The sequence below is a fragment of the Canis lupus genome, chromosome 6, assembly GCF_048164855.1.
Source record: "Canis lupus baileyi chromosome 6, mCanLup2.hap1, whole genome shotgun sequence".
Taxonomy (NCBI): Eukaryota; Metazoa; Chordata; class Mammalia; order Carnivora; family Canidae; genus Canis; species Canis lupus.
Genome location: NC_132843.1, coordinates 41,328,681 through 41,350,944, shown reverse-complemented (window position 1 = coordinate 41,350,944; position 22,264 = coordinate 41,328,681). Strand labels below are relative to the sequence as shown.

General features: G+C 53.8%; 1 protein-coding gene, 1 long non-coding RNA gene and 1 pseudogene across 2 annotated transcripts; 1 reads left to right on the top strand and 2 right to left on the bottom strand.

Moving 5' to 3' along the window:
• Nucleotides 1-2,534: 2,534 nt before the first annotated feature.
• On the bottom strand, nt 2,535-4,445 carry LOC140634698 (uncharacterized). Its single transcript, XR_012032086.1, has 2 exons — nt 3,109-4,445; nt 2,535-3,017 (listed from the first exon to the last, which is right to left on the bottom strand). It is a non-coding gene; the product is annotated as an uncharacterized lncRNA (long non-coding RNA).
• Nucleotides 4,446-5,126: 681 nt separating this feature from the next.
• Nucleotides 5,127-6,272, top strand: LOC140636051 (large ribosomal subunit protein eL18-like; annotated as a pseudogene).
• A 5,774-nt stretch (nt 6,273-12,046) lies between these two features.
• DEGS1 (delta 4-desaturase, sphingolipid 1) lies at nt 12,047-22,111 on the bottom strand. Its single transcript, XM_072830120.1, has 3 exons — nt 21,916-22,111; nt 16,171-16,913; nt 12,047-12,752 (listed from the first exon to the last, which is right to left on the bottom strand). Exons 1-3 carry the CDS (start codon nt 21,995-21,997, stop codon nt 12,606-12,608), a joined length of 972 nt encoding a protein of 323 aa, XP_072686221.1. The 5' UTR covers nt 21,998-22,111; the 3' UTR covers nt 12,047-12,605.
• Between the last annotated feature and the right edge of the window lie 153 nt (nt 22,112-22,264).

The window sequence follows — 22,264 nt, the reverse complement described above, 5'->3', positions numbered from 1 at the left end:
CACCTGCATTGGATGCACCCCCCACCTATGCTTGTGCAAAGGGCCTGGGGTTGCCATTTACCTCTCCCTGCAGGTTTTCCATGGGCAGGCCAGCACTAACCTGAGTTCTGAGTCTTCTGCAACCCCGAGCCCAGCAGTGGGCCCTCTTCCAATAGCCCCCGGGGAGGTGTGGTGGGTCTGGGGCACCTGGAGCCCCAGGTGAGCACCCTCAGGCAGCGTTGTCTCCTTCTGTCCCCTCCACCCTTCAGAAAACTATCAGGATGTGCTCCACCAAGAAGAGGGAGAAAAGCAAGAAACAGAATGTGGGGGACAGAGGGGCCCCACCCGGGGGGAGACCACTGGCCAGCCTGCAGAGAGGCTTGGAACACAGACCCCGTCACAGGTTATAGCCACAGAGCACACGACGGCCTCCTACAGTGTTTTGAACAGGAAGACAGGATACCCAGCGTGTGCCTGGGCCACTCATTTCTCTAGTCTTCTGTGTGTTCCCTGCAGAAGTGAGCCCCTCGTTCCCATGCACGGAGCACAGGGATCTCTGCCTCTGGCAGCCAGCGCAGGTCTGGAGGCAGGACGGCCATAGCAGCCCCCTCCCTTCTGAGCATGTGGCTGCCGGACGGTAGCACCTTGTTCACACTGCTCCCCACTGTGTGCGTCTGGGGGGCCCTGGGGCTCCCCAAGGAGGCTGAAGCCAGCTCTGCTCACCCTGCTTCTGGGGAGGGCCATAAATGTAATGCCCTTGCCCTGCAAACAGAGGTTTGCACTTGCTCAGCTTTTTGAGGCAAAACTATGAGTTTTTTACAGATGCACACATGGGTGCAAAGGCAGCTGCCACATGATTCCATTTGTAGGGGGAATCTGAAAAACAGACACAGGCTCCTGAACACAGAGAACAAACAGGTGGTTGCCAGAGGGGGCGGGAGTGGGTGAAATGGGTGAAGGGCGTCGAGAGCACAAACTCCCAGTTCTAAGATAAACCAGTCCCGATGTGATGCACAGCTTGAGGACCAACACTGTACAGTGGGTGAGGGTGAGCAGGGTTAATGCGCAGAATCGCGGGCCTGAAATGAGCCTAACAGTGTATGTTGACTATGTGTCAATTAAAAAGAAGTTTTCTAATGAAAATTTTGGGGGTGCCTTGGTGGCTCAGTTAGTTGAGTTCTTGATTTCGGCTCAGGTTGTGATCTCAGGGTCCTGGGATCAAGTTCCGCGTCGGGCTTCACGCTCCGTGGAGAGTCTGCTGGAGATTCTTTCCCTCTCCTCTGCCCCTCCTGCTCGCTCACACACTCTCTCAAATAAATCTTTTTTTTTTTTTAAGAATTTTTCTTGACACCGGTGTGAAGAAATATCCTGAGTGAATAAATCAGATACATTTACAGTGATTTAGAAGATACGGTGCTCTTTCCTCTCAAAATGAGTTTGATTTCTGCTTTCCTCAAAAATTTCAATAAAACCCTTTCATGAAGAACTTCGGAAAAAGAAAGATGCACAAAAGTCAGGATAGTGGTCCCGTCGGTGGGGGCGGGGGGGATGGCGTATGTCAGGGGCACTGCCCGGGGTCCTCTGCGCTGTGTGTTTTTCTTCCGTCTTCTTTTATCCAGTTTATTCAGGTGAAGACACACACACAGAAAGGGGCTTGATGAGGTTGGAGATAACTACCCACCTATGAAACCATTACGACAGTCTGTGCCATAAACCTGTCATCATCTCCTGCCCTCTTAATTTTCTTATTCGTGATAAGAACCCTTGACATGAGATCTGCCGTCTTTGAACTGTAAGGCCGGTACTGTTGATAAGCACGGGCACTGCGCCAGGCGAGCGCGAGCGTCCGAGGCCGTGCAGACCGCACCCGGGACGGGCGGGCCGTGCCCCCCCCACCCTGTTTCTGCTCCGATTCTCTAAGCCGTATGTGGACCTTGTACGTGCCTTCCAGCACCGTGACATTTCACAACGAAAACCTGTGGAGAGATCTGGGGTTGCTTGGGGGCCCGACCGAGTGGGCCGAGGGACAGTGACTCTCAGGCTCTGCGTCCCGGCCGGCTCCGCAGGGAACGCCTCGCTGGAGGAAAGCGGGAGGCGGGTGGGCGGCGCTGGACCAGCAGATGTGCCTGCCCGGGGGACCGCGTGGGAGGACACGCGCGCTGCCTGCTGCGCCGTCGGGGAGAGTGTGTCAGAGCAGCGCAGGAGGAGAGGCCGCCTCGCCTCTGCGCCTCCTCCCTGCGGCGTGATGGCCCGGCCTGCGAGCTCTGCGCCCGGGGCCGCCGGGGCCTCGGTCTAGGGCAGAGGGGCCGGGCGGGCCGAGCGGGGGCCTGGGCTGGGGGCGCGGAGCTCCGGGAAGGAGGCATGTCGGGACCCGTCAGGCCTCCGCCCGGAGGCCCCCCCCGCATGTGGGCCTGTCACCGTTCCCAGGACAAACCAGCCAAGTTCGCCCCGGGGAGGCCTGGGGATTCCTAGTGGGGTCCAGGGCACGGCAGAGGCAGCGACGGCCACCCGGCGCCACCCAAGGGCCGAAGCACAACCCGAAGGAGAGATTTCACTAATTTGCTCAACAAATATTTATTGACTGGGAGCCAGGAGCCAGGCTGGGCGCTGGTGGCTGACGCACTGCTCAGAGCAAAACCCCAGCCCCGCGCCGCCAGGTGGCCTCTCCTGGGGTGGGGGAAGGGGTGGGGGGCAGGGTCCGCAGACCCGCCTGTCCGAGGAAATGCTGCACCTTCTTCCTGCGTCCCACCAGCCTCTTCATCACCGGCCAAGTCGGTGGTCCTGCGTGTGTGCGTCCATCCGTCCTGCCCACGTCACCACAGGCCTCTGCAGGGCAGGCACCCCTGTCGCACCTGTCACACACCTCGGAGACGGCCACTGTGTGTTTTAACCCATTCAGTTGTCCCCGGGCCCCTGGGCGGCAGGTATCACTGTTGTCCTGGGTCAGCAGATAAGGAAAGTGACCCCAGAGAGTGCAAGGAACTTGCCACAGCCATCCGCGCAGCCAGGCCAGTGTCACCCGCTGAAAATCTCTTTCTCTAAGGAAACAAAGCACAATTATGGAAAGTTTAAAGGTCTAGAGCTTAAAGAATGCCCCAAGTGTGGTCACAAGGCAGGGTAGTGACTCACCCAAGGAGAGTGTATCACGGCCTCAGGAGTCCTGGCTGTGGGGCCGCTCCATGACGGGGACGTCCAGAGCCTGAGTTGACTGACCGGCTTGGGCGCAGTCCAGCACCTGTCACACCTGCAGACGACTCTGTGCCTTTATGTTTCTGGCTACATGAATTGCCAGAAGTTGAGAGGAAGGTGGCAGAGGGTATGCAGGCCATCCATCATCCCACCTCCCCAAGACTGCTACTGTTAACATTTTTTTGAACTTTTGTCTGCAGATTTTCCTCTGGTCAGATGGGTTGGGTGGCTCTGTCCCCGATCAGAGGTTAGCGTCACATCTCTGTGAGGTGGGTGTCATGCCCCTGCCCTGCCCAGCCACCTCTCTCCCTTCCTACAGGTACCCCAAGAAGCAGAGGGGACTCAGGGGACAAATCCTGTGCCTTGTCCTTTCCCTGAAGGCACCTGCTGGCAGGACACTCGCCAGAAGGTCATCCTCAGCTCCGTGGGCCAGCCTGGCCTTCTCCCACCATCCCAACTGTTGGGGCCTTCCCTTCCTGAAGCCTGACCTCTGGACGCTGGGTGACGTGCTGAGGGGCCAGGAGCACATGGAGCAGGTCACTGACTTGCATTGAGTTTTGTTTTTTTTGTTTTTTTTTTTTTTGTCTGTTTTGTTTTTTAAATCATCTTCCTTGGGACACCTGGGTGGCTCAGTGGTTGAGCATCTTCCTTTGGATCAGGTGGTGATCCCAGGACCCTGGGACCTACGTCAGGCTCCCTGCTCAGTGGGGAGTCCACTTTTCCCCCTCCCTCTGCCCCTCCCTCTACTTGTGCGCTCTCTATCTGTCAAATGAATACATAAAATCTTTTTTAAAAATGGGAAAAAAAATAAACCATCTCCTTTGCCGTTGGTGAAAACACCCAGAACTTTCCCACACACGCTGCATGCTGTCATCATCTCCGTCAACTCCGATCACAACGGAGACACACACTGGTGGCTTGAACAACAGAGGCCACTTGTCACCTTGCTGGGCCCAGGAAGTGGAGACCAGGTCCCAGCTTCATGCCGCAGGCCCCATGGCTCCTTCTCCATGTACATGGAAAGGAGAAACTCTGGCGCCCACCCCCAGGGTGTCCACCCCCAGCCCTGGAGGACATACACATTTGTCCCTGACCTGGAATGATTTGGGGGCAAGTGGGGCTGAGAGTGGAAGGTGGGCCGAGTGAGGGCTGCCGGCCAGCCCCTGGGAACCCGCGTGGGGTTGGCCGCCTGCCCGGGTTCCCTGCACCCCGAGGCCCCCTGGCGCCCCACCCCCAGCTGGGGAGCAGAGGTCGGCCCGGCGGGCTCCTGAGGCCGGGCTGGGGGCACCAGGGCCTGGTCACTGGCAGAGCGGGTGGCGGAGCAGGGCGGCCTCAGAGACGTGTGCACGTCAGGAGAAATCAGACCCGTGTTTGTGGGCACTCTTGGAAAACCACGTGTGACCCCAGGAAAACAGATGTGTTCATCTCCCAGGGGTGGCGGCCCGACAGGGACCCGGGCCACGTGGCTGTGGGACTCCTCCCTCTCCAGGCTGACCTCGTGCCGAGGCCTCGCATCCCTGTGACCCTGTGGCAAGGGAGGCCCGTTCAGAGGCCTGGGGACACACTGGCCTCAGATGGGGCCATGTCTGCGAGCGGCTTCCCTGTCCCCTGACCTGCAGCACACGGGCAGTGTCCCCGGGAGACACCGCCGACCGCGAGGGACAGGGGCCACCTGGCTCCCTCCGCCCACGCCTGTTGTGAACACAGAGCCCGCAGGCCGCACAGGCTCCAGGGCCAGGCCTGTCCATCCCTGACGCCGTGGCCCGGGGTCACCCGCCAGCCAAGCTGTGTGGACCCACATTCTCGCGTCAGGTCGGCTTTAGGAGGAAGCCCACCCACGCCAGGCAGCGGGTGAGGAACGGCGTCGGGGAAGAGCGGGTCCCGCGAGCCCCGCGGGCCGGGACGGAAGGGGCCTGGTCTCTGGGCCGCAGATCGGGAGGCCGCGCAGGGGCCTCAACATGCCACGTGCGTGTGTGCGGGTGCGAGCGTGCACACGCAGGTGTGAGCGTGTGCGTGCGAGTGTGTGCACCTGCTAGCCCACACGCGTGTGAGGGACGCCCAGGCAAGGACGTGAGGGTGGCCAGTCCTCCCGTCCCACTGCCCGCCCCACCCTCAGCCCGAGGCACGTCTGCACTCAGCATGTTCCCGACAAGCAGAGGCTGGAAAACCCCGCCTCGGGGGCCCTTCCAGACGAGGACAGGTGTCTGTCCAAACCAGGGAGCTCGGAAACCTGGGAATTGCCGGGATCTCGCTCTGAGATCTCTGGGCGGTGGCCAGGGAGGGAGGCACAGCCTGGGCCCGGGAGCCGGTGGTGGGCGGAGCAGGCTGGCAGCGTGCGCCTGGAGACGAGCCCCTTCCGGGGACTGTGGGCCTGTCCCCACCGTCTCCCAGATGCAGCTGCTGGAATGTCTGGCCCATGTTGGGGTGGCTCCCCTCTGACCAGTGCCTGGCTACTCCCCTCAAAACCAGCTCCTGGCTCTTTCCGGACCTGGCTGAGCAGGAGGCACCATCACGGGAGTCGACATCCGCCACAACAAGGACCGAAAGGTTCGGCGCAAGGAGCCCAAGGGCCAGGACATCTACCTGAGACTGTTGGACAAGCTGTACAGGTGTCTGGCCAGACCAACCAACTCTACCTTTAACCAGGTTGTGTTGAAGCGGTTGTTCATGAGTCGCACCAACCGGCCACCTCTGTCCCTTTCCCGGATGATCCGGAAGATGAAACTGCCTGGCCGGGAAAACAAAACAGCTGTGGTTGTAGGGACCATAACGGATGATGTGCGTGTCCAGGAGGTGCCCACGCTGAAGGTGTGTGCACTGCGCGTGAGTAGCCGTGCCCGGAGCCGCATCCTCAAAGCTGGAGGCAAGATCCTCACCTTCGACCAGTTGGCCCTGGTCTCCCCCAAGGGCTGTGGCACCGTCTTACTCTCTGGTCCACGCAAGGGCCGAGAGGTGTACAGACACTTTGGCAAGGCCCCAGAACCCCACACAGCCACACCAAACCCTACGTGAGATCCAAGGGCCGGAAGTTAGAGCGTGCCAGAGGCCGCAGGGCCAGCCGAGGCTACAAAAACTAACCCCAGATCCTGCCTTGTTATTAAAAAGATTTTGAATGCTGAAAAAAAGAAAAAAGAAAAGAAAAGAAAACCCAGCTCCTACAGAGCCTTTCTTGTGGGCATGGATGTGCACTTGAGAGTCGTGCTTGTTTTAGTTTTAGTTTTAGATTTTATCTATTTATTTGATACAGAGAGAGAAAGAGAGCATAAGCAGAGGGATGAGCAGGGGGGGAGGGAAACTCCCCACTGAGCAGGGAGCCCGACACAGGACTCGATCCCCTGAAATCATGACCTGAGCCAAAGGCAAATGCTCAACCACTGAGCCATCCAGGTGCCCCAAGTTGTGCTTGTTTTTCTGTTTTGTTTTTTAAAGATTTTATTTATTTATTCATGAGAGACACACAGAGAGAGGCAGAGACACAGGCAGAGAGAGAAGCAGGCTCCATGCAGGGAGCCCGACATGGGACTCGATCCTGGGCCTCCAGGATCACACCCTGGGCTGAAGGCAGGTGCTAAACCGCTGAGCCACCCGGAGATCCCCAAGCTGTGCTTGTTTTAAAGAGGAAACACCCCAGTCACAGATTCACAGGAAGCAGAGCAGTGGGTGCTGGGTGGTGAGGGGCACACAGGGAGTCGTGCCTCGGGTGTTGACTGTCCGTGTTGTAGGGCGAACCTATTCCAGGGATTGGCTACAGAGCAATGAGAACGTACGCACCACCACAGAACTGGACACTTAGAAATGGGTAGCGGGGTGAGTTTTATGTTATGTGTTTTTACCATAGTTTTCTAAAAAATAAAAAAAAAATAGCTCATAGGAGAGTTTGGGCCACACACAGTAACTGCTATGGTTTGGAATGATCGTGATGACCGGTTTCAACACCTTGCTGTTCCCAGTGGCTGCAGGAGCCATGCCCACGCAACCCAGGCAGTGACCATCCCACAATGGTGCCAGCAGCCCTGGGAGGTAGACGGATGGTGGGGAAGGGAAGTGAGCTAACCTGCCGCAGATACACAGGTACCAAGGTCCTGTTTTCCTTCCTTGTTGCTCTCTGAGATGTCTCAAGGTGACACGGTGTCCTCCAGGTGCCACCGAACAGGGGCGAGCTGGCCGGGCGGGGTCCCTGCCCCGGGCCCTGGAGCTGGGGCTGCAGCTGACACTTCTACAAAGCTGCCCTTGTCCTCCCAGTCACAGGGACTGGGCATCCCCGTGTCCGCCTGCCTGTCTTGTTGGCAAACTGGGCCCCGGGTGCCTGCTCTTCCTAGGAGGCCCCGGGACGGTTGGCTGCGCTTCTGAGCCAACTCCTAAAACCGCTGGGTTGGACGTGTGTCCAGACGCCGGGGACACGTTGCAGAGAAAGCTCACGGAGTTCACAGGCACCCCCCATCCGGGGCCCTGCGACCTCGGAGGTATGGACCCGATCCTGTCTTTGAAAACTTCAGGTGTCACACTAATTGGGGAGAGGGCTCCAAATTGAAATGTCGTAGACCAAATTTGTTTGCTTCCTCGGTCGCAAAATGAGGATGATACCTGTGTGAGGGCCGATGGCCCCCCGGGAGCCCCGCCCCCCGCACCGTCAGCCCCCGGCAGGATTCTCGGGAACAAGCAGTTCCTGCATCAGCCTTTACTCAAAAAACTAGTTTGGCTTAGTGACATGTAGTTCCGTGAACGGTGAAGACCAGCCTACACCTGGCTTACGTTTCTCCGCAATCTGTACGGACCAGGTCCACCAGGGGTGGGACCGTGCCACCAATTTCCCACCTCAGCTGGCTGCGGGGACGGCTGGTGGTGGCCTTCGCGTGTCTCCTTGGAAGCAGGGGAGATGCCTGGCGAGCGGTGGGGCCGGGCCCTCAGCGCAGAAGGGCATCCTCGCAGCCAGACCCTGGGCTCCAGGCTGGAGGGCCCAGCACCCAGACTGGTTCTTCAGGCAGGTGGGGGTGAAGGTGTGGGTCGGAGCCGCCCGTGGCTCCGCCCCACCTCGGGGAGCAGGCTGGCCACCTGTTGCCAGTTGCCTAACTTTGGCTCTCGTCTTCCTCCAGCCAAGGAGAAGATGGCCTACTCGACACTGATCGTAAGGGACACAATGGTGGCTGCCTTCCAGGAGGGCAGATCTTTCAGCGAGTGATCACACGTCTCTGGTCCGTCACGGGAGGGATGGGTGGGAGGTGTGAGGCCGTGAAGCCCCGCCAGGACCCAGAGCTCTGGGCACTGGATCTGTCAGCCAGCGCCAGCGCGGCTCCCAAGGGACCCTGGAGGTTTGGCTTTTGCTGGGGCCTCAGGTGGGAGCTCACAGCGCCCGTCAGGCTGGGAAGGGAGACTCCCCCTTGTGCCAGAAAATCTCGGCTACTACGCCGGACGACGATGTGGGGCCTGAACCACTAACTCAACACGTGACAGTCCCGTTCCCTCTCACACACGGTTTGTTCTTTTGGGTGTCGTTTGCCCTTCCCGTGGGCCTGTTCCGGCCGCAGAGCCCTCCCCAGAGCAGCGAAGTGCTGACCCGCCCAGGGCCTCGCAGTTTTCCCAGGCCTCTCCCACAGAGCCTCCGCTCTTCCTGGGCCGAGGGTCCGCGACTCAGGGCCGTGGGCCATGAACACGCTGTCTGCCTGTGCGGAGGAACCGCCAGGCGTGTGCCCCGAACCCATAAAGGAGCGCCAGGACGGAGGACCACTCAGGACGGGGTCCTGACCCTTTGCCTCGGGTGTTGTGCGCCAAGTCACGGCTGCCGGTGGTTGCGGCCACCTCCCCAGTGGCATCGATGCGTGACTGGCGGGCACCTTCCCTCCATGGGGTCGTCGGGAGCTCCACAAATCTCTGAATCACTTCAAAGTGGACTTGGCCACCACGGGGCCCACCTTTTCCCAGATGCCGTTCCCATTCTCCTTCCCTCAACCTTGTCACTAACCTTCCAGCGAAGCACACCTGCCGGACCTGACCTTCCCCCATCAGGGCTGCCCCAGGACATTGCCACACTCCTCGTTTGCAGCCAGCTCCCCCGTCAGCAGCCTCGGCCCTGTGTGACTTGCTGCCCTCTTCCCTCTGTGCCCCCTTGACCCCCAGCCCCCCGAGAGGGTCTTCGGGCTTAATGCCCTCGGGTTTCCGAGGGTAGTGTTCTCAGGGTCGGCCGGCCCATCCTTGCTTCATTCCAAGTGACTAAGCTTGGCTCCTGGAAGACCTTCCCAGCAAGACACTTCCTTGTCCAAACAGAGCCTCCGAGTCATTGGAGCAGGTAGGGGAGCAGGAGCCCAGACTCTGCTGCCCCATGCGCGCCCTTGGGGCAATGTCTTGGGCCCAGTCCCCCTGCACCCCAGCCCAGGCAGGGCCCCTCCCTGGCCTACAGGTTGGGCATGGGTCGCTGGTGGCCGTGTGCCCTCCTCCCCTCTGCCCCCCCCCCCCCCCCCCGGTTGTAGGCGTCCAGCCCTTCATCACTGACTGCTGACCCCACACACAGGCTAGTGCTGCACTGTCAGCTCTCCTGAACGTTTTCTGCAGCCTCGCTGCCTGATGCAATGCCTGGCCACGTGCATGAGGAGTGAATAAGTAAATGGGTTTTTGCAACTAATGCAAGCATTAAGTTCCACGGTAGCATTCTAGAGCGGCCCTTTGCTCAGCCTCTACTGAGGAGCCCGGGCCTCCCAAGACCCTCACTTCAGCTGGTGCCCACACCCGGCAGCCACTCCCTGCTGGCCTGCCTGTGGCCTCACCATGATGAGGTGCTGGGCACGGCCACAGAGGGTAGGAGTGATGCCCTCATTAAAGTGGTCAGCAAAAATATTGACCCTTTCTGCCCAGGCTAGTTGGCCAAGGCGTCGGCCATTGTCAACATCGGGAGCCTCACTGGCAATGGGGGACACTGGTGGCCCGCCCTGCCCCCTCCACTACGGCCGACCACCCTCCCTGAAAAGGAAGTGGACACAAAGAAGGGAGAACCTGAGGAGTCTGAGAAAGGCATGGACTTCGGTCCTTTTGATTAAACATCTTTCATAACATGTTCTATAAAAAGCCAAACTCTAATAAAAACAAAACACAAGACTTGGAGGTTGTTAGAAGTAAATCCCCCGAGATGCAGCCCAAACTGCAGGCTTGTGGGAGGAGTCAAGCAGGCAGTGGAGGGAACTCGAGCTTTCCCACCTGTCCATGCTGGGCCTGGGCGTGAGCATGTGCAGCTCGCCCAACACGTCCGGCTCAGGAGCTCCCGGTTCAAGCCGCAGGTCCTGCCCTGCCCATTGTGGCCTCAGGCAGAGGCCTCTGTCTGGCTGAGCCCATCTTCTCTGTTCACAATGAAGACAGGAACAGGGCTGTGTCCAGCCAGCAGGATGGAGAGTAGGGAAGTGAGGGCTGAGCAGACGGTAGGGATCTTGACAAACGTCCACTGTTCTAAGTGGCCTGCACTCCTAGGCTGTCCACATGCCCTCCCCTGTGTGCCTTGTTCGGGTTCAAGGACCAGCTCTGTAGGTGGCTCCCCGTTTATTATGTGCCTACTGTGGAGGCATGCATTAACTCTGCGAGGTTCGGCAAACGGAAGTACAGGTCTCTCCTGTCCCTCGGGAGTTAGCGCCTCATAGGGAAACAGACTGCAAATTCATAAGCAGTCAGTGGGGCCATGGATCATTTGGAGAGTCCCAAAGAGCAGCACTTGACCTGCTGGGGAATGGGGATGGGCTGCAGAAGGTTGGTGTGAGCTCCGAGGACGAGCCAGCCAGACCAGGAGACAAGGAGGTGGAGGCAGGAGTTGTGCAAAGCCGCAGAAGGATTTCTCATGCCCTACCCTGTGCTCTGAGGGCGCGGAGGCCCAGCCTTCCTCCCGCCCCCAGAGTCCGTGCTCTCTCTTTGAGAAAGTCCCTGCCAGGAACAGAAACAATGGGCTGAGTTGGCAGACGGGAGCTGGACTGGTCAGGAGACTACCACCCAAACCAGAAGTGGTAATGTGACTGCCAACAGCAGCTCTGGGGAAGGATGAAGACGTAGACACTGAGGCCCCACAGCCACAGGGCTCAGAGAAGGAGGGGCCAGGTGGGGACGCGGGACCTGTCAGTGTTCGTGTGCTGCTCAGCCAGCGGCTCAAGCTCTGCAGGCAAGGAGAATGGGAGGCCTGCTTGCCAGACAACACAGTCCACTTCATGCCTCAGGTCCATGGGTGTGTTTCAGACACTGTGACTGAGCGAGTGTGCTTGAATTATAAAGTTGGTTCTATCATCACTCTGCACCATTCACGGGATGGTTCCTTAAGCAATAGTTCTGATCCCCGGAATCTTCCCAGGCTAGAGGGCCAGGAAGGGAAAGCAAGTACTGTGGAGATGAAATGAGGTCTGTAGAGCAGGTTTGCCTATCCCTCCGAGGACAAGCTGGTGATTACAGAAGTTGGACTTCGTAACATCTCGCAATAAGGTTGCTTGGGGTTGTGTACAAATAATAGACTATTTGAGTTTTTGATACCATCTATTATTTTTAAAATACTTCACCATGGGGACCCTGGATGGTTCCAGTTGGTTGAGTGTCCGACTCTTGATTTTGCTTCAGGTCTTGACCTCAGGGTCATGGGACTGAGCCCGTCAGGCTTCCTTACTGAGTGTGGAGTCTGCTTGGGATTCTCTCTCTCCCTCTGCCTCTCCCTCTCTAATAAAAAAAAGAAAGTACTTCACCATGTCACAATTTACCCCAGTGACACAGTTCAGGTAACCAGGACTGCTGGCCCCTCGAAGCCAGCTGCCTCCCATCAGACCACACCCTGCTTCTGCTGCAATAAAATGACATGGAAGTCTCTCAGTGGAGCTACTTCTGAGAGTCGCTGCATCTGAAAAAGAAGTTCAATGTTGGACGTGACTGAACGCAGTAAGTCCTTTATTTATGAATAGGCTATGCAGGATTCAGGAGTGTGTCATTTCAGTTTCACGTACAATAGTAAAAACTAAAAATTCAGCTTATAGGAAAAGAGATTTCCAGATCTTTTGGGGTGGGGTGGCATTTTGAAGTGAACTCACCCCAGTACCGTATTAGATAAACACAGTGAAGTATGAAAATGTGATAAATACTACTGTGATTAATAGCTCAGTTTATTAGCTGTTTTAATAAAGTACAACTTTATAGTGAAAATAATGTACTAGAAATAGCTTTTTTTATGATATGCTTACAAAATGTCAGACGCCAGGGAGACTGTCCTCCACAGTGATGACACAATGCACACGCTCCCTGTGAGCAAAGCTGAAGGCGGGCTAGGCAGGCTGACCGTGGGAAGCCAAGGAAGCTTGGGGGCCTCGGAGCTCACCCTCCGGAACCATGAGAGGGGCTTCTCTGCTTCACCAGGCTGAGATCAATCATGCTCCAATCCCACTTTCTAGCCGCCGTGAAGCGCCACAGAGGAATGGTTTCAACTCTAAGGACCTTCACTCCAGGACCACCTTGCCTTTTTGATGGCGCTTCATTCTCGAATAGGGACTTATGGTGTCATCTGTCACAAAGTCATACAGTACTCTGATCCATGAGTTGTAGTGGGGGAGGTTGTCGTAGTACTCGGCAGCGATCTTCCTCACCTGCAAGAGAAAACACACAAGAATGAGTGCTGGCTGAGTCCCACTAAATGTGGCAGACAAATGCCCACCACAAACACTGAGAAACCACGAGCCCGCTGGCCTCCTCCGTCCCCAAAACTCAGCCCTAAGAGCAGGAGCTCAGGGATTCCAAAGCCATCTGCATTGCGACAGGGACAGGTACTCCACCCTCTCAGATCACAGACTCTCTGCCACAAGCTCTGATGTTTTGTCATTTAAACAGCTAGATATAATAATAAATTATATCTCAATAAAGCTATTACAAGAAACCTCGTCACACACACTATTAACGCTGCACATTATCACACCACCTGCAATACCATGATCCAATCAATAGCAGGGATTTGCTGAGGACACAGAATAGAATGCTCCCAGATATACCCCTGAGATGAAGAGCAGGAAAGGGAAGACCAGAACTCTGAGGACACCTGTCCGCGCAGCTCAGCAGTGAGGCAGCAGGAAGCAAGTAGGACCAGGACAGACACTTGCCTCACGTCAAGTGATGTCTGAGGCAAGCACATTCTCAGTTTGGGGACTGGTCAAGAAACATGGAAGCTGGGGCGCCTGGGGGGCTTAGTTGGTTAAGCACTTGCCTTCATGATCTCAGGGTCCTGGGATCGAGCCCCATGTCGAGCTCCATGCTCAGCGGGGAGTCCGCTTCTCCCTCTACCCCTCCCCCACTTGAGCTCTCTCTCAAATAAACAAAATCTTAAAAAAATTTAAAAACAGATTTTTTTGGGGGGCAGCCTGGGTGGCTCAGTTGAGTGTCTGCCTTCAGCCTAGGGCGTGATCCCAGAGTCCTGGGATCCAGTCCTACATCAGGCTCCCTGCAGGGAGCCTGCTTCTCCCTCTGCCTGTGTCTCTGCCTCTCTCTCTCTCTCCGTCTCTCATGAATAAATAAATAAAAGCCTTAAAAAAATTTTTTTTTTAACAAAGAAACCTGTAAGCTAAGGTACATTTGACCCTTGAACAACACTGTCTGAACTGCACGGCTTATGTATACAGTATTTTTGCTAAACACAGTGTAGTCCTGTAAATGTGTCTTCACTTCCTTATGATTTTCTTAGCATTTTCTTTTCTCGAGCTCACCTCATTGCAAGAACACTGCATATAGCACATAAAACATACGAAATATGTGTTAATTGACTGCTTATGCCATCGGTTAGGCATCGTCTGTTTATGCCAATAGTGGACTCTCAGTAGTTAGGCTTTAGGGGAGTCAAAAGTCCCATGTGGATTTTCAACCCTGTGGGGAGTTGGCACCCTAACCACTGTTGTTCAAGAATCTACTCTCTATGGTTAGGATTGAAAAATTGATTTTGTTCAAAGGGCAACCAGCTTTATATCCTCTGTAAAAAGTGAAAATTCACTTCTTTAGGGAAGAGATGAACAAAAGCCTCCCACTGTCTTCAGACCTGTGCCAGGCAGAATGACACAAAGTAGCTGGGATTCAAACTTGTCTTTAGACAGTTGCATGGTTTTTCCCCCAAACATTTTATTTTGAAAAACGTGACACGTACAGAGAAGTTGAAAGAGCAGTAAAACAGACACCCATATGCCCTTTACCCAGGCCTGCCAACTTCCACTGAGTCACTTTCTGTCTCTGCACAGACATATACCACATAGCGTGCTTTCTCTGCTGAGCCTTCTGAGAGTAAGATGCAGACATGTGACAACTGGCCTCTCACATTCCACCCCAATATTCAACACATACCTCCTATGAACAAAAACATTCTCCTACAAAACCATATATTTCACACTCAAGAAAGTTAACATCAACACAATATTTTCTATGATGTAGTACAGATTTAAAGTTTCCCATGGACCCAATGTCCATTCTAGAGCTTTCTTTCCTCTAGTGGAAATCCAATCAATAATCAGAGGTCGCACTTAGTTCTCACTTTGTGTGTGTTTGTAATCAGTCAATAGTTAAAAAAACTTATGAGGAAATCTATAAAATTCGATTGGGTGGGTATGATGGCATAAAATATTTGGCAATAGTTGGTCCTTATGGTGTACCTGGGTGGCTCAATCAGTGAATCATCAGCCTTCATCTCAGGTCATGGTCTTAGGGTCCTGGGATCGAGTCCCACATCAGGCTCCCCACAGGGAGTATCCTTCTCCCTCTGCCTAAGTCTCTGCCTCTCTCTGTGTGTTTCTCATGAATAAACAGATAAAATCTTTTTTTTTGGGGGGGGGAAGAATTCACCAGAAAGGTAAGTGAAGTTAGGAAGGTGGGCCTTGGCAGAGGACAGAAGGATGGGGGTCCAATGCGTCCTCTCATGTCCTCCACAAACACTACACTGAAACGTGCAATGGGAGCGGTCGGGCCTGCCTGCAGAGAGTCTGCTCAGGAACTGACTGCCGGCGTTCACGTGCAGGCCGACTCCGTGGGACGCCTGCATTGCCCAACAAGCCAGCACATAAATCTGAGTTAAGCCCAGCAATTTAACAGCAATGAAAGCGACGTGATGAAAGCTCACTTAAAGAGACTCCTTTCTCAATCTCTGGTTTAGTTTACAAGCCGGCAGATCCTCCAGCACTCTGGACCCGAGGGCCACCACTGGGTGAGAGACTCCGAGACCGAGCCCCAAAGACTCGAGGGTGGCACACTCAGGACTGAACTTGGTTGTTGGCTTTTGATCAGTGGCTTTGATCAGTGGCAAAATATACTAGAACCTTTTTTTAAAAAAAAGATTTTATTTATTTGAGACAGAGCGTGTGTGTGCTTGCGCACATGCAGGGGGAGGTGCAGAGGGAAAGGGAGGAGCAGGCTCCTCACTGAGCAGGGAGCCTGACTGGGTGGATGTGGGGGTTCAATCCCAGGACCCCGAGATCATGATCTGAGCTAAAGGCAGACGCTTCACTGATTAAGTCCCTCAGGCATGCTCCCCCCACACCAAGATTCCTTTTATTGTTTTTATTTTTTAGATTTTATTTATTTATTCATGAGAGAGAGAGAGAGAGAGAGAAAAAGAGAGAGAGAGGCAGAGACACAGGCAGAGGGAGAAGCAGGCTCCATGCAGGGAGCCCGATGTGGCACTCGATCCCGGGTCTCCAGGATCATGCCCTGGGCTGAAGGCAGGTGCTCAACCGCTGAGCCACCAAGCGTCCCCCCAAGATTCCTTTACAGGCAGCATGGGCAGCTCTGGTGGCTCAGCGCTTTAGCGCTGCCTTCAGCCCACGGCCGGATTCCGGAGACCTGGGATCAAGTCCCACATCAGGCTCTGCCTGTGTCTGCCTCTCTCTATGTCTCTTGTGAATAAATAAATAAAATCTTTAAAAGTAAATAAATAAAAATAAAAATAAAAATAAAAATAAAATAAAACAGGCAGGTTGAGACTGATTGTGGTCTTATAACCATCAGAAATTCGAGTATGTTTCAAAACTCTTTACTTACCAGTGGAAGGCTTTTTCCGGGAATGTTGGGGAAGTCATGGTGCTCATTATGGTAACCCACATTGAAGGTGAGCAGATTTAGAGGCCCATAATACGAGTAGGTTTCATGTCCCTTTAGGAACATGTAATGTTCGGCTATAAAATGTCCAGAAATTGGGTGCAAACCTAGACCAAGTAAGGATGCTGCCAACATGTAGACCAAAGATTTGATTCCGAAAACGTAGTAAACTGTAATGTCAAAAATGACCTGGATCACAGTATTAATAATTTCCAAGTAGGTAATCGGTTTGGGGTTGATGAACAGAGGTCGAAAAGCATAAAAGAGAGGCTGAAGGACAACCCATATAAACTTTCTGAAAGTGGTACAGAAAAACCAGCCTTCAAAATCAGTGGGAATATCCACATCAATGCCATCACCCCCAAGGTAGCGATGATGGTCCATGTGATATCTCTTAAAGGAAATTGAATATGGAACGCCAATAGGAAGATTAGCAAACATTCCAAACCAGCGATTCCACATAGCTCTGTAGTGGCCGAAGGCGCTATTGTGAGAGACCTCATGAATAGCTAGAGTCACAGAGTGGTTTATGCAGCTGCCGAAGGCGTACGCCCAAAATATGACCCACTTCCAGTCCAGGTCTTTCACGAGGTAGAACGCAACCAGCTGGGTGAGAACCATCATGGTGATAATCCAGATCAAGTTGGGATCCGGTTTCATCAAGGACTTTATCTCTGGATACTTTGCTGTAAAGAAGAAAAAAAAAAAAAAAAAAACAACCAAGAACTTAAAAGAGCACTCACTAGTTCTGTAATTATAATTAAAACAACACCCATTAAATTAACACATTAATTTTTTTCTTTTTCCAAATCATTATACGCCCTTCATTAGAGACTTTCTCCACTACAGGGAGGAGTATAATCCAATAGAGAAGTTACTAAATACTGTGTCACAACAAATTGAGAATTTGTTCAGGAAAAATTAGCCTCAGAATCTAGACTCTCCACAGGAACAGAAAATTACAAATAAGGTAAAGATGTCGTGTCATCCAATTCCCTTTTCACCCCTACCAGTTCTTTGTATAGTAAATTGATTAAGTTTTGCAAAGTTGCAATCACAGTCTGATAACCTATTCCAGTGTCTGACAGTACAACAGATGTATCTACTTATGTATAATGTATATGCAATGTAGTTGCACACTTCAACATGATATAGAGTTGATATAGAGGACACGTACTTATAATTTCCTTTATAATGACTGAATCGCTTCTAGTTGCCAGTTGTAACTTCTACCCATTTCCTGATGTTTAGACATTCAAGTGGCTAAGATTTTTGCCAGTGTGGATTTCTGACAGTCATCAGGAAAACAGGATAATGTACAAAGAATTCTACTGATTTAAGATCCCACTTTCCATATTGCTCACTTCTGTGTGATGACTGCACAGTGCTCATTTGTTAGATTCTTATCTGCTTTGTTGAATCTACATGCAAATATTTAAGAATGATGAAAAAAGCCAACTGCAAAAGCTCTGCATTTCAGGCAAGTGTCCTGTAAGGGCAAACGCAGACCATTCCCTGGATCTTACCGCCCGCAGAGGGAGGACCAGGTGTGATGAGTGTCTCTGGTTTTATGTGTTGCTGAGTAGGTCTGACCCACAACAGCATGAGGAGGAAGGACCTTTTTATTTATTTATTTATTCATTTTTTTTTTTGAGTTAGGTCATTCAGAATGTTTTTGAAAAGACAAAGGAAAAGAGCAGCTTCATCCTCTTTTCTCTACGTGTGAAGTGAGGAATTCAAAGCTTACACTGCAAGGCAGGAAGCTACTGAAGTCCAGGTTTACATATAAGATGTGAGAGTGGTGCTAACCCATTTTCTCTCTCCTAACCTCTGATCTTTGTTGGTTTAATTCATCTTATCGTTAGTAATTTTGTAGGCAATAGACCAAAAAAAAAAAAAAAAGAGAGAGAAGTAACCCTATAGGCCCAGAAGTGAATTAGTCTAAAACCAAATGAAAAGTTCAATCGAGGGCAGCCCGGGTGGCTCAGTGGTTTAGTGCCTGCCTTTAGCCCAGGGCCTGATCCTGGAGACCCAAGATTGAGTCCCACATCACGCTCCCTGGATGGAGCCTGCTTCTCCCTCTGCCTGTGTCTCTGCCTCTCTCTCTCTGTGTCTCTCATGAATAACTAAAAAAAAAAAAAAATTTTTTTTTTAAAGTTCAATCGAGTCACATTCATTAAAATCTGAGCATTTGGGGAGCAGTTCTTCAACAACAGAAAAACTGTTAGTGGATAAGAAATAACTCATTGAATAGTTCATTCAGTAAGTAATAACTCTATGTATTTCGATTTAGACAGGGCTCCAACATTTTTACCTTATATAAAATGTGATTAAATTGACACATCTGAGAAAGGATGGAAGGCAATATACATTTTATGGGTATTTTAAAATGATGAAACACACATGCATAGTTCTCTCAGACAAATCAAGCTGCTCCAAGTAGTTCTGTACCAAATGTTTGCAAAGCTTATTTTAGTACACAAAAATCAATACTACAAGGGTACTGATACAATTATTTTTTAAAAGATTTTACTTATTCATGAGAGACAGAGAGAGAGAGAGAGAGAAGCAGAGACACAGGCTCCATGCAGGAAGCCCAATGCGGGGACTCGATCCCAGGACTCCAGGATCACGCCCTGAGCCAAAGACAGGCGCTAAACCGCTGACCATCCAGGGATCCTGGTACTGATACAATTAAATAGGGAAAGAAGACTTGTTGCAACATATAGTGCTGGTTATCAACATGCAAAAGGATGAAGTTGGACCCCTTCCTCACACCATACTCAGAAATTACCTCAAAACAGATCACAGACCTCAACACAAGAAAATTATAAAACTCGTAACACAAGTAAATCTCTACAGCCTTCATGATTTCTTAGATAATATACCAAAAACCTAAGTGACAAACGGCCAGTGAGCACATGAGAGATGCTCAACGTTAGTCATTAGGAAAACACAAACTGAAACCAAAATGAGACACCACTTCACACATGCTAGAATGGTTATCATGAAAAAAGATGGGCAGTAACCAGGATATGAAGAAACCGGAACCCACACATGTTGCTGCTGACAATATAAAATGGTGCAGCTGGTTTGGAAGAATCTGGCCGTTCCTCAAAATGCTAAACAGAGAGCTACCAATGACCCAGTAAGTCCACTCCTGGGCAGCTAGCCAAGAGGAATGAAAACACATCCATCTGATAACTTTCATGTGAGGGGTACCTGAAGCATCTGCCTTTGGCTCAGGTCATGCTCTCAGGATCCTGGGATGGAGCCCCAAGTCCCTGGCTTCCTGCTCAGTGGGGAGCCTGCTTATCCCTCTCCCTCTGCCCCTCCTCCCTGCTCATGGTCTCTCACTCTCTCAAATAAATAAATATAATTTAAAAAAATAATAACTTCCATGTACGTGTTCATAGAAGCATTATTTGTAAGAGTCACAAGGTGAAAACAACCCTACAGTCTAGCAACTGAAGAATGAATAAATGAAATGTGAACAGCCATACAATGGAATATTACTTGGCCACTAAAAGGAATAAAATACCAACAAGCTACAGCATAGATGAACCCTGAAAACATTATAAGGGAAAGAAAGCAGTCACAAAAGACCAAGAATTGTATAATTTCACTTATAAGAAATGTCCAGAATAGGGGTACCTGGGAGGCTCAGTGGGTTAAGTGTCTGCCTTCGGCTCAGGTCATGATCTCAGGGTCCTGGGATCAAGCCCTGAGTCGGGCTCCCTGCTCAGCAGGGAGTCTGCTTCTCCCTGTCCTTCTGCTCTCTCGTGCACTCTCAAATAAATAAAATCTTTAAAAAAAAATGAAATTATACTATAACCCCAAAGGTAAATTTAGCATAAATGTCTGTTGTTAAAAAATATATCCATGTTCTCTAATGGCTCCCCCCACCCCCGCCCCAAAACCCAACCATTTCCAGAAATATCTCTTCTCATTTTAGTACTCTCATCTTTCCTGAGGTTATTCTAGCTCCACTCCTGAAATGGAACACTGAGCAGTATTTGCACCTGCAGGGAAAAGGATTCTATTTTCACTGAGAAACCTGTCATCTTTTTCCTTTCCGTGAAATGGTTCAGTGATGTTAAGTCTGTGGGAAAAGGCTAATTGTCAAGATAAGCATCAATAAGCACCTTTTCACTTCCTTGATTATCTGAATTTTAAATCACTGGCTCAGTTCCAGGACTGAGGTGTGGGATTTTTACAAGGTGGACACCAGCCTGTTCTTATGGAGCATGCTGATTGTCTAAAGCATAGACAGAATGTATCAGATGCTGTCTCTGCTGTGTGATTTGCAAAATACACGTTTTAATTAAAAATAAAAAGAAAGCACGCATCCAGTAACCAGTCTCTTGAAAGGCTATCCTGAATAGCAACTGTACAGCTTCAAGCTACCGATTTATGGATTCCATTTTTTAAAGATCCATCTAGGCTGAACCTACTGACTCCTATTTGTTTTTTTCTTAGACACAGGCAGAGGGAGAAGCAGGCTCCATGCAGGGAGCCCGACACAGGACTCGATCCGGGTCTCCAGGATCACACCCCGGGCCGAAGGCAGGCGCCAAGCCGCTGGGCCACCGGGGCTGCCCCCGACTCCTATTTGTAAAAGCATTGACACTGCTAAGTTCAGACACCCCAGCAAAAAATCAGAGGCTGGCTTTCTCTTTTCACTGGGCAAATGGACGCTGAGAAGGAAAGTAGGTAAGGACTGTGGGGGAGGCTTCATTCGTCCTATTCGACTTAGCGCCCGTTGGTTTCCTGGCTTTTCCCAAGGGGTGGAGAGCATCTGCCTGGGAGGCCACGTACGCTTGTAACCTCGTCACCGACCTAGCGGCTGCAGCCCACCCGGACGAGGCCCGCCCCCCTCCCGCGGGCCCGCCGAGGCCTAGTGCGCCGGGCGCCGGGGTTCCTGAATCAGCCTGCGGGGAGGAGCCGGCCGGTCCTCCCAGCGCAGACCCGCCGGCCCCCAGGCCGGGAGCGAGGGAGCGAGGGAGCGAGGGAGCGAGGGAGCGAGGGAGCGCCGCGGCCTGGCCTCCCGGGGCCCCAGGCTCGCGGCCCGGCTCCCGCGCCCCCCGCCCCCCGCCCCGAGCCAGCGCGCCGCCGCCCGCCCCCGCCCCCGCCCCCGCCCCGGGCAGCGCAGCCGCGCAGGGCCCACGAGCCCAGGACCACGCCCTGCCCCGCGCCCCGGCCTCCGCCCGAGGGGCTCCGAGCCGCAGGACCTGCCGAGCCCCGCCGGGACCCCCACCCTCCGGGAAAGCCCTGGACTTCCCCGCCCCCGGGAACCCCCGCCCCCGGGAACCCCCGCCGGGACCCCTGCCCCCCTCCCCGGAAGCCCCCACCCCCGCCAGGAACCTCCTGGAGCCCCAACCCCGCCGGGGCCCCTGCGACCCCTGCGACTCCCCCCCGCCGGGCCCCTGCCCCCCGGAAGCCCCCACCCCCTCGGGAGTCCCCCCCGCCAGGAACCTCCTGGAGCCCCAACCCCGCCGGGGCCCTGCCCCCCCGGAAGCCCCCCCGCCGGGAACCCCCCGGAAGCCCCCCCGCCGGGACCCCGCGCCCGCCGGGAACCCCCACCGGCTCTTAACGGGCCGCGGGCGCGGGGGCGCCAGGCCGACGCGGAGAGCGCGCCCCGGCGGCGGGAGGCCGCGCGCACATAACGGGGCGCGGGCCCGGCCTCACCCAGGATCTCCTGGCGCCGGCTGGCGTGGGGCTGGTCGGTGTAGACCCACTCGAAGTCTTCTCGCGCGACGCGGTTCCCCATGGCGGCGGCTGGCGGCCCCGCTCCCGCTCTCGCTTCCGGCGCGGCTCCTCCGAGGCGGCGGCGGCGGCGGCGGCGGCGGCTCCCGGCTCTTGTCAGCGCGCGGCGGGCGGAGCCGCGGTGGGGACGGGGGGCGGGGCGGAGCGGAGCCTAAGGCCCCGCCCCCAGGCCCAGGCCCCGCCCCCAGGCCCGGGCCCCGCCCCCAGGCCCAGGCCCCGCCCCCCGCGGCGGCCGCGGCTGCTGCCGGGATCCGCGGGCTCGCGTGGCGCA